Below are 19,211 nucleotides of genomic sequence, written 5' to 3' on the forward strand. Positions count from 1 at the left end.
AGCCTTTGTTCCACTTTTGGCGGGCTTCTGCACAGAAGCCCTCCACAGTGGTGCCATTCTGTCTGGGTACCACAGGGGGTGTGGGAGGGGGTTTAGGCACCCTGGACTGAGTTGCCTTGCCAACTCATGTCGCACTCTGGTGTGATTGGCCCAAGTGGTGAGCCACCCCGCTCACCACTTAGCATGTTTGAGTGACAGCTAGGCTGTATGAATGGGGGTTTGCTGCATAAAAGCAGGGTTTTTGGGACTGGTTCTTCAGAAGTCGCCACAGGACCTAAGAAGCCGAAAAGGGAGAAGCCGAGCTGACCTGCCAAGACGACACCACCGGTGGAGCCCTGCGGAACCGTCTCACCACTTTTCCCGACGACAGAGGAGATCTCCCGCCGGAGAGTCTTCTTCCCTTAACTGGTGGGGACAACCAGTTGCTGCCTTCTTTTCGCCGTCCCGAAGCATCTCGTGACCGCCTTGCCTGTGCCAAGCACCCTGGCAACCGGGATACCACTTTTTACCTCAACCGCGAAAGAGGGGTAAAATCCTTTGTGACCGGAAAACTCCACGGCTGGTCTCATCCCTGGTAGTGCAACGACCTTCAGCTTTCCTCCACGTCGAGATCACCTCTTCCTCTGGACGACGCCGCGACTTGCACCCACTACCAGGAAAAACTACCACCGTAGGAGGATCCTTTCCACTTTTAAAGGTACTGTGTTCCGCCCGGCTTCCCTTGCCACCGATTGTACGGGGTAGATTTAGCCCTCGGCTCTCGAACCTGGGTAAGCCTGGGACACCCTAACTAAACTTTTTCTAAACTCAGTAAAACCTTTTCTACTCACCTGCAAAGACTTGTGACATTGTGTGATCTTGGGCATATTTTCGCCTGGCTCTCTAAAGCGGGCCACGAACCAATTCTCCTTGTTCCACAATTGACTGCCTTTATTAACCTTATGTGAAAAGTGTTTTACCTTGCTGCTTTCATTACTTCTGCTTTTTCCCTCCCTTTTCTAATAACTTGTTGGAGTGCCATCTGACGTTAAGCGCTCACCTCTGTTTGGAAATAAGTGGTGTTAACTTAGACTTGTCCAACAAATGAATAGGGATGTACATATAAGTAATAGTGACTGTGTTTTGACTTACCTTTTTCTGTGCTGGTGTAATTTATGAGTGTGCCTTTAAAATAAATAAGTATATACTTTTACACCTAGCTCTGGTCAGTGTTTGCTTGTACTACTGTTACTCTGTACCTATCCTGTATCCTCTATATACTGCCTAACTCTTCTTGAGGGAAGTCTGACTGCTCAGCCACAGCTACCACAGTGAATCTATGTGGTACAGACTGCTACCAAGTGGGTTTACTGCCAACACCTGTAGTCTTAAATCTTTTGCAGTGGTCCCAGAGGGAACTGCACAGGTTTCTGCCTAACAACCAATACATCAAGACACTGTTACTTCTGACCTGTTGACCGGGTGTCATAAACCTGTGGGGTCTGGTCTGAGGGCCTGGGGTGAGCTGCACTGTCATTCTGGTCTCGTTAGATGTAGTGAAGAATTACTTTATGATGTGCTAGTACAGGGTTGAATATCTGCTCTCCAAGGCCCATTAATTTAGGGTGAACCGGAGTACCACTGGATCAGCGAGGGTGTACCTTTGGCCCCTTGAGGCAGTGGGGTTTAGGACCGGGTTGTAAATAATTCAATTGGCCGACCATGGCGGTCTGGGACATGGGGGAGGTGAATACTTGAAGTGGGTCCAGCAGAATGAGGGGAGGTGAGGCTGTGCTGCTTGCACACCAGCTTGTCCTGGCGTGCCTTGGTGGGAGGGGAGATGGCCTTGGGTGTGTGTGTGTGAGCAATTCTCTGTGCTTGGGCTGCACACTATGTAAAACAAGGAAAAGATTAATAAAGTTGGTAATATTAAAGCGTTTACACATTTCTACTGTCTATACATTCGTCTATTATTTTAGGTTTGTCTACAATAATTTGGCAGTGTCTCATACATCACTAAACATCGGACGACTATATTATAGCAATTTCACATGGTAGTAACTGAATAACACATGAGGTAGCATTAGTTTTGATGGTGTTCTCAGGAGCATGGAAGCAATACATTCAGAGGCGATAATACATTTTCATTCTGGCTTGTACATTTAAACGTGTCCCTCTATGCGCACACACATGCTTGCAGTAATGCTTTGTTTGCCTTCCTTTGTACTTAGCAGCATTCATTAGTTAGCACAGGTGGTCTGTATCAATTTCTTTTCATTAAGTCTTCTAGGCACATGGTATCCTGTATGAGCTGAGGCCATGCTTGCTTTACCAATACTTATGAATTTGTATCCCTTCCTTAAACATGGATGTTTATATTTAACATACCAATCTTTGTAAATCGTCAGGCATTGGAGTGTGGTTGGACATCGACAAGGGTTCATACAAAGAGGGTATTAACATAATATATTTTACATGTTACAGGTTAGATGCAGGGTTGAGGCCTGTTCTATTAGGATGGTTTTCTGTTATTTTCCAGACTTGAACCGCGAGTCAGGTCACTTCGGGGACAGTGATGTACTGCTAAAGGTAAATGATACAGTGTTTGTTCTGATACTTGTTTGTGTCTGGTTGCTCGTGAGAACGGGCCTCCAGCGGATCTGCCATGGAGGCGCCAGGGGAAGGGCATGGCTCTCTGAGTGGGGGCTAAGCTGCAGCATTTGCAGGCAGCCTGTCTCGTTGGGATTCAAGTTGTCTGTATCTAAAATGGAGTCCTGATGTTTACCAAAATGGTGTCCATGGTCTGTTACAGTACACACGATCAGTCCTGTGTGTCACTCAGTAGTCACCCCGCCACCTGGGCCCTGGTGACAGGGGGGCCCCTGACGAGCCACGATCCTCACATAGGTCGGGCATGTCGGGGAGGGGGGGGGTCTCCTGGACCTCTCCTCCCATACATTTCCCCCCTTTCGTTACTTAAGTAACAAATACTGTAACTCACCCAACCTTTGGCGCTCTTTTTCATTTGCAACAGTCTCGTCCCATGCTGGTGTACCTTTTTATTGGCATCCAGGCTCTACACACCCCTCTCAAGCTTTCTCCTCTCTAGCATATTCATCTGGTGTGCAGGTCATGTATATACATCCCCCATCCCCGTCCAAGTCCACCCACACTTCTGTATACCATTCCCTTTCTCGGGGTTCCTTTATCGTGGTGTGATACAATCTATCCACTATGTCCCCATCGTAAAGTAAAGGTACCAATCTGTACTTTGGCCCTGGATCCTCACCTGTTTGTACTTGAGCCTCGTGCATGACCTGTGCCACTCCTCTAGTGTTGCCCATTGTCACCATCATCATTACGCCATTAGGCACTGCATTTGCGCAACATGGAAGACCCAGCTGGCACACACAAAAAATCAAAAGTAAAAATACCACGATAGGCATCCGCATTTTGATTGTCAATCCAAGCCATGATGGTACCCAGGAGAAGAGGTTGTCAAACCACGTGCTGGCGTCTGCTCCACCTTCGTTTTTCATTCGTTCCCCCAGGTTGTGCATTGCAGCGATAACATGTGACAATGTGCCATTATCTGCGTCTTCAGAAGGTACGAATGTGCAACATGCGCTCCCGATTTTTCGGCTAACACCGCCGTCCATCGCCGTCAACCGGTCTAGGACATACCTGTTCTGCATCATCATTAACCGCAGGGCTCTTGGCTCCACCTTGATCACGTTAAACCCTTCTTCAGTGTCGTTAGCTAGCTAGATCAGCTCCCAACGTGTGATCTGGAGCCATTTTGCATTTGCCCGCGCCTGGATGCTTGGAACGAGTGAGGCAAAGAACGTTTCAGCAGAGCTGAACAGTCGATACCTGTCTGGCATCTGCGCCAATAATTCTGAGGATGCTTTGGATATGTAATTGGATGACCTTCTCCTCCTCGATGGCACCTCTTTCACATTGACGGAAGACAGGACATACATTTGTGGCTCTTCTGTTGGCGGGGTGTTTTGTTCACGGGGGGCATCTGGCACTCCTTTTCCCCCAACAATATGACTCTCCGGAATCACCATCAACACTGAGTGTAGTGTGGCCAATATACACGTGCCCCTCCAGGACTGTGGGAGGTGCAAGTACGCCCGTTTGCCGCAGAACCAGTAAGTGTCCATAAGTGCTGCTGTTCCCTTCTTCATGTCTGGGATAGTGAGTGTCCGGTTACAGTTCTGGTTCACGCCCATTGGGTTCTTTCCTTCCCCATGGAAGCATAGATCATAGGATATTTCTTTTTGTAGTTTGAGCGGTTTTTCTATGGCAGTCACCCAGGTCAATTTCATGATGTGCTCTTTCCAGACTGGCGTGCATGTTTTTTTGATCCACTGTCATTTCTCTGTCAGCGCTCGCAGTACCCCAGCTTTGCACAGTATTTCTTTATCTTTCCATTTATTGTCCAAAAACAATGTCTCTTTGATCACGAAAAAAGGTTCTTTCAAGCATATTACTCCCTTCACTCTTGAGTAACATGTTTTCTCATTCTGCAGCATTTCAAAAGATACTTTGTGTGCCTGAAAGGTGTTCTTAATTCTGCACAAGGTGAGATGAAGGAGAGATTGGGCATCTGCAAGAGGCAATTCTTTTGGAAACAGAACTTTAGGTGTGCCTGAGGCGTGGGGGATCAGGGATCAGACGTAACAACTTTCGTTGGTTGTCTGTTTTGCGGTGGAACTCATGTCCGCATACCATTTGTTTGACTGGTTTGGATGTCGGGGGTCCTCTATTGTATCTAGACCCAGGCCAGAGTATTCATCATATTTTCTCCTCCCCACCTCTCTCTTTCTCCTACTGCTTCTAAGATAGCTCTTTGCTTCTCGAGCTAGGTGTGATATTGGCCCCCTTTTCCCCCCTCCCTTGTCCCATGCATCATATAGAGACAGAAACTTCTCTGCCATTTCTTCATTTTCTTCCTTCCCTCCTATAGGTGGTCTGGTTTCTGCTGTGGGAGTAACTTCCAATGAGGGCAGTGTGGCAGTAGTTTCGTATAGCCATGATATGACAGAAGGTTTGCGATCATTTAAACTGTACACATTATATTCTGAGACATTTGGGAGTGAGGTTGGATTTATACTCGGGCTACTGCGGATATTCTTTGAAGGCTGCACATTGTTGTTACAAGTTGAAATCCATCCCATACTAAGTAATCGCCCTCTTTAGCCACCTTAGCTGCATTTCTCGTGTTAGTTTTGTTCCCCCGTCCCCCCTCGCCCCCCTCATTCATCTCGATAGAGATGAATGAAATGAACCAGTAAGTCACGAGACCAAACATCATTGCAAAAAATAAAACCGCACACTCAAACAGGCCACACTCCCTACAAATATCTACGCAAATTGAATACATTATTTACATTTCTAACTGCCCTGATGCTATTTGTTGCAGCCTGCCTGTTCGTTGCAATGGTCACTCTTATATGTTAAAACATAACACGGTCACCTTTTGGCATTGCACATTTTCCCTTATTGTCAATCTTTTACTCTGTGTCCCTGTTTAATGCTTATCGTTTTTGCTTTCCTTTTTATTGTTGATTCTCTGCTGTTGTCTGTGCTTCCTCTTCTCGTTCCTCTTGGACACTATCATATGCTTTACGTACGTCTGTTAAATGGATCCAATATCTCAAGCCCTGTACTTTCACCGCAGTCGGTGTGCAAAATATCACTTCACAAGAGCCATGAAATCTTGGAGCATTCCAGCTTCATACAAAACTTCTGACATAAATCATGACCCCTGGCATTAACTGCCCTTGTGGGCTTTGCTCGACAAATGTTACTGCCTCGTTCCCTACTTCTCAAGTAAATGGTGGTGCGAGCTGCCTTGATATCATGCGGGCTGCTCTTGTGAGTTTTGTCAGATAATCAGTAAACTCTTCTCCTAGTATCGTGGCACTTTTGTGTGCATCTGAATGTCTGCGGAGTGGAGAGTGTGCTGTATGCATGCGCCTTCCCGTCACGATCTCGTGCGGTGACAAATGGTGGTCCTTGCATGGCTGATTTCTCAGCTCGAACAAGGCCAGAGGCAGACAATGAACCCAATTCTTTTTGAGGGAAAAACACAATTTTGACAGCCTACCTTTTAGAAGGCCGTTGATCTTCTAACCCACGCTATTGCTTTGCGGATGATAAATCGAGTATAGCTTATTAACAGCTCGTTAACAAAATTAGTGCCATTATCTGAGCAAATCACGTCGCAAATTCCCCAGCGCGGGAATACTTCCCTCACTAAGAACTTTGCAGCGCATTTGGCATCAGGTCGTGTGCAAGGCCCAGCCTCAACCCATCTGGAGAAGGGACAGACAACCACTATCATATACCGTGCCCCATTACACCGTTCCCCCATAGCTGCATAATAAATATGCAGCTCTCTGAAGGGCCCTACTGGTTTGGGTATTGTTCCTCGGAGTGTCCCTAGTGTCATTCCTGAATTGTATATTTGACATGCTGTGCATTCCATTGCTAGTTTTGATACATGTTCCTGGAGGCATGGCACAAACCAGTCTTCTTGTATTTCTGCTGCTATGTGTTGTTTAGCATTGTGGGCTGTGAAATTTGCTGAAATGCTATTTCTAGGAGTTTGAGGGGCATTACCACCTTCCCTGTATTATTCTGGCGCCACAAAAGATCTGTTGCTGATTGACTACAACCTCTCTTTTCCCACAGCCCTTTTTCCTCCTCACTTGCTCCTTCCTGTAACTCTAGTATTTGTGACACGGGCATGGTGTTGTATCCTTCCGGAAGCTCCTCCACTACCTGTTGTTGCACTATGTACTCACCTGTTATTTCTTTTACTAAATAGGACGCTTCCTTGGCTGCAGCATTTCCCAAAGAGCTAACGTTTGTGTTGGACGTATGGGCTTGGCACTTCACTATTGCTACCATAGTGGGTTCTTTCAATGCCTCATTAAGTTCTTTCAGGAGCTCTGCATGTTATACAGGTGACCTATCTGCTCTGCGGAACCCTCTCCGTCCCCACCTTGCTAACCCGCCGCGTACCGTAGTCATGTACGCTGAATCTGTGTAAATAGTCACTGTACACCCTTTTGCTGCATGTAATGCTTCAATGAGGGCTATAAGCTCAACTGCTTGGGCTGAGTAATGGGAGGACACGCAATGCTGTACTATCACTTCATACTCACCTACTTCCAATCTCACAACTGCCACCCCTGCATGCTTTTCCCCTGTGTCAGTGTTGATTGATGCTGACCCATCTGTGAAGTAAACCTCTCCTTCATTTAGGGCATTTTCACTTACACAGGAGAGGAGAGGGAAGGCCTGGTGGTAAGTGGCACAGTCGTGTTCCTGCATGTCTTCTAATGTCCATGGCTCTGTAATGAATGTTGCTGGGTTTACTGTTTTGCATCTGACTATGTGTATGTTTGCACTGGACAGTATTATTTCATAAGCAGTTGCTCTTTGTGTCGTCAGTGTGCTTTTTGATCTTTCTAATATAGCGAATAGGGAGTGTTCCACAAATAGTGTCACAGAGCATCCCATCACTATTGTTGCACTTTTTTCAATGGTGAAAGCTGCGGCTGCGAGAGATTGCTCGCAAGCGAAGTGCCCTTGCATCACTGCGTCCAGTGTGCCACTGTAGTAAGCAAGTGGCTTGTGTCCCAGGGATGTTTTTTGTGTCAGCACTGCTGTCATGAGGATCCCCTTGCAGTGGGAGAACAGGTAAAACGTGCGGTCATAATCTGGGTTCGCGAGTACTGGTGCGCTTGAAATCAATTCCTTGAGTGAGGTAAATGAGTCACTCATTTCTGCTGACCATTGTATTTCTGTTCTCCCGCTGAGCCTCTTTGAGTGCCTGCAGTAGTGGTCTTGTGTATTCCGCATAATCTAATATCCATGCTCGACAGTAGGTACACATGCCTAGAAATGTTTGCATGTCCTTCACTGTGCTTGGTCTTCTCACTTCTGTATGGCATCTACTCTGTCTGGTATTATCTTTTTGCCATCTTTTGATATTAGCTGCCCCAAGTACAACACTTCTGGTTGGCAGTACTGTAGTTTCCCTCTGTCGACCTTGTATCCTTTGTGGGCCAAAAATGTCAAGAGAGTGACAGAATCTTTTCTGCATTCTTCCTCATTCTGTGCGCAGATGAGCAAATCATCTACGTATTGAATAATCATGTTCTCTGCTGTCATGTTTCCTAAATCTTCATGGAGGATGTGGTTGAAAATACTGGGGCTCTCGCAGTAGCCCTGGGGTAACCTACAATGTTTATACCTCTTTCCCCCCAGCGTAAAGGCTGTTAGATATCTGCACTTTTCTGCCAATAGGATGGAGAAGAAGGCATTTTTCAAATCGACTACTGTGAAATGTGAGGCATTCTTGGGGATGCTGCACAATATTGATGCAGGATTAGGGACCAAAGGGAACTCTTTTTGAATGACGTCATTGAGTGGGCGTAGGTCTTGGATCATCCTCCATGCCCCACCTCTTTCTTTTTTAATCGGATAGATACAAGTATTACATGGCGAATTTGAGGGTACTATTATTCCTTGGGCCACTAATGCACTGATTGTTTGTTTTATCCCTTCATCTGCTTCTCGGGACAGTGGGTACTGTTTTACTCTGGGAAAAATGGCCCCAGGTTTAAGCTTTATTTTGACTGGGGTAACTCCATGCAATAATCCCACATCATGGGGGCCTGTAGTCCACAGATTACTGGGCACTAATTTCATATCATCAAAGAAGGAAGGCGGTGCCCCCACCACCGCCATCAGCTGTACTGGCACCTGCCTTTCTTGTATCATATCACAGGGTATTGCTATTTCCATTATTATATCACCGTCACTTTCAGAGTCTGAGAAAAGATCTTCGTCTGACAGATCCCGCAATGTAATGTCGGCATTGATGCACAACACTGCGCCATTCGCAGCTGTGTATATCCATTGCAATTATGGCTATTCTCTTAGCTGAGATTTGAACTGCATGTAAATCTAGGGACATTACTGTTCCTGGTACAATCTCCGGGCATGCTATTGGTCGGAAGATGAATTCTACTGGCACTCGCCATTCTAGCTTTTTCAACTCGGGTACTACTCGTGCCAATGTTTTCAGTCCTTGGATAAACATATCGGGATCCACCGGTATGCCACGCACTTCTGGTGCTGTTGCTCGTGCATGCACCACCAGCATTGCGCGCAAAGGACAGATCCCTGGGGTTGAGCAAACTATCCCTCTCTCCGGGAAGGAGATAGTCCTATTAAGCTACTGAGAAGGTCCCTTCCGAGCAAGTTAATCGGGGATTGCTCATAGGATGGATAGGGGTGCTCTCACTGTCCTACCCCCCACTGTGACGTCTAAATCTTCTGTGTAAGGAACTTCGACAACAGCCCCAGAGAACCCCTGCGTCTCCAATTTACGATTAGATAATGGAAACCGTCCTTCACGTAAACATGATTTTTCAGCTTCCGAACCATAAATATGAACTGTTTATTCCCTATCTGCGCCCCTATCAATGGTTTCTCTGCTGCATTGTAGGGCGTAGATAGAACAGGACACGCAAGTGCTCCCTGTGGGCTGTCCTATGCTGGATGTCTCATGTTCCCCCCCCCCCCCTTGACTGAGCACATTCCCTGATACCACCGCCACTCCGCCATATGGGGCGGGTGCACCGTTAGCAGTCGTGGCGAAGGGGTTAACTTGTGTGTATTGCACGTGGGCGTGGTTTTGTGGATGCTGCTGTACATTGTGAGGGTGTTCTCTTCGCTGTTCTACATACCCCCCGCTCTGGCTGCTCTTGTGGTCCTCCCATGGGTGATCCATAGGGGCTCCGTGGGTGAGGATGACCACATTGTTCGGTATCTTGATATACATAGTTTGGTCTGCTTCTGCATACTCGTGAAAAATGTCCCCACCTCCCACAATTCCAACAGTTCCCCTGTTCCCCCCCCCCCCCCTTGGACCTTGTCCTCCATACCCTCCATTTCCCTGTATCCTTGACCACACCCTCTGCGGCCCCTGTACCCACCTCGTCCTCCGCGGGGGGCCCACTCTTGCCACTGCAGACCTCCGTATTGCTCCTGTCCATTCCACTGTGGCTGCCCGGTGCCTGCCCAATTTGCTGCCATCCTCCCTTGTATTGCTACCAGCCCCTACTCATCCCCCAGCCTTTTGTGGGGGAGTGCCGCCACAGCTGCAGCGACCTGCACTAGCTTCATGTGTACTAACTTGGCCTCGTCTGCCAACCTTTTTTGGGCAATCTCTTTCTCCCTTTCTTTTATTCTTTTGCAGTGGTGTACTATTATGCTTTGTATTTCCGGCCACCCTTTTGCTTCAATCCCTGCGATTTTGTCAAGTGCTTTTTGTACTTCTTTAGGGAGTCCTCTCTTTATTATAAAGTAAAATAAAGATGTTGACTGATACCAGGGCGTGCCCATGTCGGCTCTCCACATCTCCTGCACCCGAAAAATGTAATCCATAGCATCCTCCCCATCATTCATTGTGCACTGCATTACTGATTGTAAATCTGGTGTGTCTGGGAATTTTTCTCTTAATGCATCCCACACCCTCGCGCGCACTGTGTTAAAAGATGCTCCATCATGGCGATCACAATCCAGTGTCACTCCCGGGAAGCCAGCCTTTGCCCACACTCTATCTGCCTGGTCACCCACTGCCGATACTAGCAGACTTTTGACATCTCCTACTGCTAGTGGCACACCCGCAGTATGCTTTTCAAATGCATATATCCACTTACTTGCCCCTCCTGATAGTGGGGGCAATGATTTTAACAAATTGGCTTTGTCCATCTGAGCCCAGGGTATATAATATGGTCTCCCACCTCCCCTATATATCAATGGGAGTTGCAGTTTGCCCTTTGTCGTCCTGCCAGTACTCACCTTCAATCCTTTCCTTCCTAACGGTGCCATTCTTCACATTCTATTTCTTAACCTCCCTATCCATTCCTCTTCCATTGATCTTCCCAGAGATGTCCCTTCTCCTCTACCGGACCCTCCTTCCATTGCCACACTCAACCTCCCACTTTCCTGTTCATCGTCCTCAATATCGCACCATAATTCTTCCATGCCCCCGGTAGCCATTCCCTCATTACCTGTATTTTCATCCATCTCCTGTGGCCCCAGTCCTACTATTCGAGTTGGCTCTTCCTGAATTCTGAACAGTATTTCCCCTTTCTTCCATCCCTCTTCAGAGTTCTTGTCAAGTGCCTGTGCTCTAGGTGTTTGCTCATGTCTAACAACACTAGTTCCATTCTGCTCAAATATATTTCTTATTCTAGATAACTCATCTCTTGCCATGGAGAGCGTGGAATCTAGGTCCTCTGTCAATTTGGCTATATCTACTGCAGGGGTGCTTACCTGTCCGCGCTGTCTTGGGCACTCGTATGGTGGTGGTTCTGTTGGTTGTGGGGTGGCTGTGGGCGCTGCAGTGGGCACATATATGGGATCACTATAACCTTCTGCTGGCACTGGTTTGTTTAAGAGGGGGTACAATCGTGTTGCCTTGATCAATCCCTCTGTTTCTATCTCTTCCTTTCCAACTTCAGGTATGAGTAAGGGAGTATGAACTGTGGAGGGCAGGTTGGACACCGACTCCTTCCTTCTGAGGGGAGGCACTTCCTCAAATGACCTCCAGAAGTCTAGTATTTCTCCTCTATTATGAAACTGTTTTCCTTTATACTTCATGAATATGCATGTGGCTACCATATCTAGGACACTCTTATCGAACGATCCCCCTTCCGGCCATACTTGGGGTAGTCCTTCTCCCTTTAGTTCTGTGACCCACTGATTGTGGTACTTTTTTTATACGTTCAGCATAACCAGGTAGATTTTAACAGATGTGGGCCAGGGGTGTTTCCGCCCCCATATTGTATTTTCAAAGTGTTTATTTTTTTTTTGTACTAGTTTGTATCCGACACTGTGTAGTATGAGTGTGTGCATGGCTCCTACCTTAAACAATTCTTGGGCATATGCAAAAGGGAGCACTTGCTCACACTATTACTACCTTCAGATCAAAAACATTTGCTCACAATATTATTACCTTTAGATCTTACCGGGTCACACTTACGATGACCATACCATAGAGCTGTACAATGTCATCAACATCATTTCTTTGCAATTCATTAAAACGTTGTTAACATATGCCACATGGGACAGACACTTAACAGACTTTTGACATACAACACAACATTTACCCCTCCCTTTTTCCTTTGCCCTGTACTTCTCTCCCTGATAAGGTCCTCTTTCCCTGTATTATCAACCGTCCCCACACTTTTTAAAACCTTTTTATCTTTTCCTCAACACTAAGGTACCCTGACTAGAGTGGAAAGAGAAAGAAAAAGAAAGTAGCAGTTTCTAACATATACACTGTGCCTCCCTATTTTCAGACACTTTTATTCTATTCTCCACTTTTTGACTTATTCCCAGTACTAGTTGAGATAGCACTATGCGGCGCCGCCTTCTACCCCCTTGCAGAGCTATGTTCCCGTCTCTTATCTTCTTATTTCACCTTTTTATCCTAATGGCCATATGCAGAGAAAGTAAAGTAAATACAAATAGCATTAATGATTGAAAGTACCCCTTTTAAATGACCTTGTGTACTCTGACTCCTTTCCCCTTCTCCCTTTACAATCACTCGCACTTAATACTCACGTGCCCATCTTGAATCGAGACTCTCCGGACTGGGTCTGTCCAGGTGGCGCTGCCAAACACTCAATGGCCGCCCCCCCGGCTCCGGCGAGCGGTACTCGAAGGTTTTTTTTGGAGCGGGATCCCGTACCCTTTGTTTTATTCTGTGCGCACGTCTAAGCGTACCAGTTGCCGTAGGCGGGCAGCTCTCTTGAGCGGGCGCACCGTGCGTCTCCACTGCCACCCGGAATTTCTCGTGCTAGAGGGGACGATGAGGAAAATTAAAAAATGTAATCACGCTTTCGGGGGCCCCACTGAAGGCAAGCGTCCCCAAAAGGCATTACACTCCCTGCAATGAGAGGCAATAATGGACACCCCTTGAGAGGGAATGAGGCTAAGACCAAATGCGGGTAAATGTAAAAAGTTCTTGATCTAATCAAATAGGGCATGCAAAGGACTCTGCAAGCTCCGAGAGCGCTCTGTCTGACAATAGCAAAGACAGTCTTATTTATTACAAAATTTCGTCATAAAAGCCTACACACTGTAGGGGGCACATAGCCTTGGGGATTGGTTGGCGTCGACTAACTATAGGTGCAGTTGTGACGAGCAGCTCCATGATTGGTGGACATCAGCGTGGTGCCAATGTGGGGCAGATAGGTCAGCTGGGCTCATCGGGGTGGGGCTGTCAGGCTTGGCGCAGTCAGTATCATTGATGGACGGGTGCCCTGACATTCTGCCCTTGTGGGCACACACACAACATTCATTCGCTTAGATAATTCCGGTTGTCCTCTAAATCCTGTATTAGGTTACTCTAAGGGTTAATAAGACACAGGAGGAATACATTTAATGTGAAGCTTTACCAATACATCAAGACACTGTTACTTCTGACCTGTTGACCGGGTGTTGTAAACCTGGGGGTCTGGTCTGAGGCCATGGGGTGAGCTGCACTGTCATTCTGGTCTCGTTAGATGTGGTGAAGAATTACTTTATGATGTTAGTACAGGGTTGAATATCTGCTCTCCAAGGCCCATTAACTTAGGGTGAACCGGAGTACGACTGGATCAGCGAGGGTGTACCTTTGGCCCCTTGAGGCGGTGGGGTTTAGGACCGGGTTGTAAATAATTCAATTGGCCGACCATTGCGGTCTGGGACATGGGGGGGGGGGGGAGGCGAATACTTGAAGCGGGTCCAGCAGAATGAGGGTAGGTGAGGCTGTGCTTGTCCTGGCGTGCCTTGGTGGGAGGGAACATTGGACGACTATATTTTAGCAATTTCACACGGTAGTAGCCGAATAACACATGAGGTAGCATTATGTTTGATGGTGTACTCCGGGGCATGGAAGCAATACATTAAGAGGCGATAATACATTTTCATTCTGGCTTGTACATTTAAACGTGCCCCTCTATGCACATACACACACACATGCTTGCAGTATTGCTTTGTTTGCCTCCTTTTTACTTAGCAGCATTCGTTAGTTAGCACTAGGTGGTCTGTATCAATTTCTTTTCATTAAGTCTTCTAGGCACATGGTATCGTGTATGAGCTAAGGCCATGCTTGCTTTACCAATACTTATGAATTTTTATACCTTACTTAAACATGGATTGATTATTTAATATACCAATCTTTGTAAATCGTCAGGCATTGGAGTGTGGTTGGACATCGACAAGGGTTCATACAAAGATGGTATTGACATCATATATTTTACATGTTATGGGTTAGACTTGAACCGCGAGTCAGGTCACTTCGGGGACAGTGATGTACTGCGGAAGGTAAATGATGCAGTGTTTGTTCTGATACTTGTTCGTGTCTGGTTGCTCGTGAGAACGGGCCGCCAGCGGATCTGCCATGGAGGCGGAGGTGCCAGGGGAAGGGCATGGCTCTCTGTGATTGGGGGCTAAACTGCAACATTTGCAGACAGGCTGTCTCATTGGGATTCAAGTTGTCAGTATCTAAAATGGAGTCCTGATGTTTACCAAAATGGTGTCCATGGTCTGTTACAGTACACACGATCAGTCCTGTGTGTCGATCATTAGTCACCCCGCCACCTGGGCCCTGGTGACAGGCGGGCCCCTGACGAGCTACGAACCTCACATAGGTGGGGCATGTCGGGGAGGGGGGTCTCCTGGACCTATCCTCCCATACACTTGTCTTGGAAGACAACGCAGAGCAACACAAATTCGAATCCTGGTCCCACACTTAGAGATAGGTCTTTGGTATTGAGCATGTTATAAAAGATGAATTATCTCTAAAGAGGTATACAAATTAATTCTAGGGTTATTTTTAGTAACCCTTCTGCAATCCCCCATTGTCATAGCTTGTTCCATAATCTTTTGCGGCTTATCATATTAAATGCTGCATGAAGGCTGTGTATAAGGATGGCAATTTAGACCAAAAATCTGATCCCTAAGAATTCTTAGTAAGAATTCTTAGTATACACCATTAGCAGGGTTCAAACCCCCATCCTAAATCCTCTTTGAAATTGGGCACCCATTCTTCTAAATCATTCAACACTAGAGAGGCAAAGGTTTTAATTGATGAGTCCAGCAGAGCTATGTGTCAATAACTTTCCGGTCTAGTGCCATCTACTTTCTTAAATAGCGGGACTACATAACTTGTATACGATTTGGGAAATTTATTTTCAACTCTTATTTGGGTGAACATAATAAATAGTAACTCCCCCCATCATCTAGAAACCCTTCAGCATGCAATTGGAAAGGCGATCATGGCCCATAGCTCTCGAGTTCTTGCTTTTGTTAATTTTCCCTTCAATGTCTTCAATACTAAAGGTCCTCTCTCAATGTGGCAACTCATTATATCGAAAGGCATTTTGTGTGGGTTCTACCTTTTGCATATTTAGTCCCAAAGAAATCTACCCAACTGTCTTCCAAAATAGGCTTCATTTACATATCCCGATGTGAGGTTTACATTCCATTGATACAATCCCAAAATAATCTATTATTGTTAGAGCTTAGGGCATCCAAGGTTTTTGCCACATCGACCAAATTCATATACATTTTATGACATTTCATCCAATTTTATATTGCAGTTTCAATTTCCTAATCTATTCCAATGCTCTAGAGTTAATACGAGACAACTTCTTTAATGTTCCTAATATCCCTTTTGCAAAGATTGCTTTCTTATTTCTTGTCATGACCTTCATATCGAAATTGTGCTTTCTATGATTAGAGGTTTACTATGGGAAGCAATGTGCTTAGATTGTGTAGAAAATAGAGTTGCGTTGAGATAACAACTCGCGCTCAGGATAATGGTCTTGAACATTTTACCAAGACCATTATCCTGAGCGCGGGTTGTTATCTCGCAAAGCAATTCTGTATTTTCTTCATGATGCAAATCCCAGTGGGTGGGTTTTTTGTTGTGGGATCCTCGCTGCCGGAATACCATTTTCAACATTCTTCCAATTGCAGTATGGACACAAGCGCACAGTAATTGTATCAAACCCACTAATCTCTTATCCTTTGCTTAGATTTTGTTATCCATTCTATCATTAGATAATACTTATCAATACATAGCACATTTGTCCCCCCTTCCTTCTTTCCCCCCTTCCCCCTTTCCTTCTTTCCCCCTTCCCCCTTCCTTCTTTTCCCCCTTCCTTCTTTTCCCCCTTCCTTCTTTTCCCCCTTCCTTCTTTTCCCCCTTCCTTCTTTTCCCCCTTCCTTCTTTTCCCCCTTTCCTTTTCCTCCCTTTACTTTTCCTCCCTTTACTTTTCCCCCCTTTCCTTTTTGCCCCCCTTTCCTTTTTGCCCCCTTCCTTTTTGCCCCCCTTCCTTTTTGCCCCCCTTCCTTGTTTCGCGCCTCCTTCCATGTTTCCCCCTTCCTTCTTTCATCTCATAGGAAACCTTACCTTTCCAGCTGAATTTTTTTTAACCAATAGCGCTTTTTGAATCTATTTCCTTAGGCATTAGTTGCAAGGTTTGCTAGGTTAGATGTTTCCCATAGATGAACAACAGGCCATCTAATATGTACAACAAGCTGAGCATGGTCTCTTTTGGAAGTGTCTTTTACATGTAAAGACTACTAAGCTGTAAGGTTCTTTGGTGGTGAAGAACTAGTAAATGGTAGAACTGTATAAGAACCTCCTCCAAGTAGGTGCAGCTGAGATGTCACCATCTGTTACCATTGATTTTATACATATTCCATTAGTGTAGCCCATGCCAGACTAATGGTTTTATTCATTCATGTTACAACCTTGCAAAAAACGTGATTTGTTTCTTTGCAGCCTGAAACTCTGGGTAATGGCAATTTACATCCCCTGCAATTATAATCCAATTCGGTCTCCTCAAATACCAAGCCATCCAAGACCACAATAAGCTTACTTTCGCTCACCCTTAGCGGATTCCAGTATATTTGTATCATAAGGAGATGATGGCTGTTCCACATTAGAATGATCCCTAGTAATGCTTCACGGATCTGCGTGAAATAAAGGAGTTGAAAAGTCTGACAACCAAAAGTCAGTTTGTATTTATTTTTTCCATTTTTTTCCCCCGCATATATATATGTGGGTGGAGACCCCCCACAGGCCTCCACCTTACACCTATACATTTTTATTAACTTTACCACCCCCACTAATACATGCGCAAATAAATGGGGGTTGGACTTTTGGTGGTAGGACTTTTCTACTTGGATAATTTCATCCTAACCCATGCTTCACAGTTAGTGTGCCGTTCTCTCAACTTAAATCCGTACGCTTTTTTCATTACAATCAAGAGCCCCCACGATAGGCATCCTTTCTCTCTTTTTATTGCTTCTTTTAGAAATGTTGTGTAACCACCCAACAAAGGTTTTTTTGCACAACCATACATACCTCCTCTAAATGGGAGATCGTACATTTGGTGGCCTCACCCTTATTGGGTGAAGTATTGGGAAATTTATTGTGGCCCCTGAGGTAAGTGTTCTTAGGGCCGGAATGATTGTAAATAAATACAACAATGTGGATCTGTTTAAAATAAGATCACTAATGTCTTTAAAGATTTGTGCGATGGTAATTGAAATACTATAATTCTCTTTTATTTAAGGCTAATTTATTATGCATTTTCTCCCTCATCCTTAGAGAGACTTCGCTAAAAATCCTCATGAGGGAAAGTGATTATTCAACTCATGCCCTAGTTATTCCATAGTTGATTTTTCCAATGAATCATCCCCATGTCTTGTTACTGGTTTTTCATTCTGATCTATTTTGTCCCTTTGTTTTACAGTATCTATAGTTTTTTTGAGGGCAGGGTTCCTTTCATGCATTCCCTGCTTTCTTTGGGATCCTCTTTTGTTAAAAATGGTATGATAGACTGTGGCCTCATCAGGAGTCTGGTATCCCGCCGGAAATACCGTTGTGATACCTCCATTGCAAATAGCCATTAGTGCAGGATCACAAGTAGCGGTACAGCAGTAAGTTCCCAGTCCCCATTGTCACCAATGTAGTTGGGGGGGGGGGGGGGGCAGGGGGGGCGCTATTACCATTAAAAAACCGGCATTAAGAGGAAATGTTTACCTCCATCCAAAAGCTGGTGGTAAAATTCACACTTACTGCCCGACTCATGATTGGGCCAACCTTTAAATACAGCGTTAATAGCGTTACCACCGCATTTAAGGGCTAAGGCCCAACTCCTGATGAGTGCCGTATCTCCAATATTGCCACAGCCTTAGATTTTAAAACCTTGCTTGATTTCTTTTTCTTTTCCCCCTTTTCCTTGGCACTTATATCTTCCACCAGCGTTTCCCCTGGTAAGACGATTATAGAATTAGACTCAATGCTGAGCATTCTCAGAAACATCTGTGAACTTTATTTGTAGTACACCTCATTCCATTCTTGATAGCACCCATTGTCTGTGCTTTCTTGGTTTTCTTCATTTTGCCTCTTTTTCTATTACGTACTTCAGGGGGTTCTTCAATAGCATCTAGAGCTTCCTCTTGTGCTTCAAACTCGTGCAAATAGAATTATTAGAGTGCAGTGCCATGCTACTTCGCTGCTTCCCTATAGGCTTCACTGAATTCCTTGTTATGAGGCAACTCTGAGACTTTGGATAAACTGTTGTGAAGGATCCCTCACCGAAACCCTGCCTAAAGTCTCCTCCCATCTGGCCAAGGGAGGGCAGACACTTCCTGATCCCAATCCTTGGGGTGGTGTACTGCATGAGGATCATCCGTGGGATGAGGCACAGTATTTTTTCTCTGAAAGGGATTTTCTTACCACCATGTCAGAAGAGAATGTGACTTATTGTCGATCGAATATCCTTCAGCCTCCTGTCAAAACTAAGGTGTGGTAAAACCTAAGGTTGTAACATCCAAACCTTTTGCATCAGAAGAACACATCTTTTTTTATCCCTAAAATCAAATGCCTTCCTCAATACCAAAGTTACACTACTAGGAATAATGGAAATGTAGCCTTCTCTAATAAGGTTTAAACCTTCCATCTCTTTTTTGAAAATACTAAGGGAATTAAATCTACCCATAATTCCATAAAAAGACTTACAAAAACCTAATTTCATTAAAGTGAAATACATGTCCGAGAATACCAGACGAAGAGGAGGGCCTACAAGGCATGAAAAAGTGAAGGACAGGCAAGCAGACCTAACAGTTTT

At 45.4% G+C, this 19,211-nt stretch overlaps 1 protein-coding gene across 2 annotated transcripts in view; it reads left to right on the forward strand.

Annotated features, from left to right (window-relative positions):
* LOC138472905 (C-signal-like) overlaps positions 1–19,211 on the forward strand; it is a 196,119-nt gene that overhangs the window by 88,397 nt on the left and 88,511 nt on the right. Inside the window, exon 3 of one of the 2 annotated variants that reach the window (XM_069611319.1) lies at positions 7,261–7,302. The exons of the other annotated variant lie outside the window; for it this stretch is intronic. Coding sequence (XP_069467420.1) covers positions 7,261–7,302 — 42 coding nt within the window. The remainder of the gene's footprint in view (positions 1–7,260; positions 7,303–19,211) is intronic. 2 annotated transcript variants of the gene reach the window in all.

This window comes from Ambystoma mexicanum, chromosome 8 (assembly GCF_040938575.1).
Source record: "Ambystoma mexicanum isolate Mex_15411 chromosome 8, UKY_AmexF1_1, whole genome shotgun sequence".
NCBI classification, from domain to species: domain Eukaryota; kingdom Metazoa; phylum Chordata; class Amphibia; order Caudata; family Ambystomatidae; genus Ambystoma; species Ambystoma mexicanum.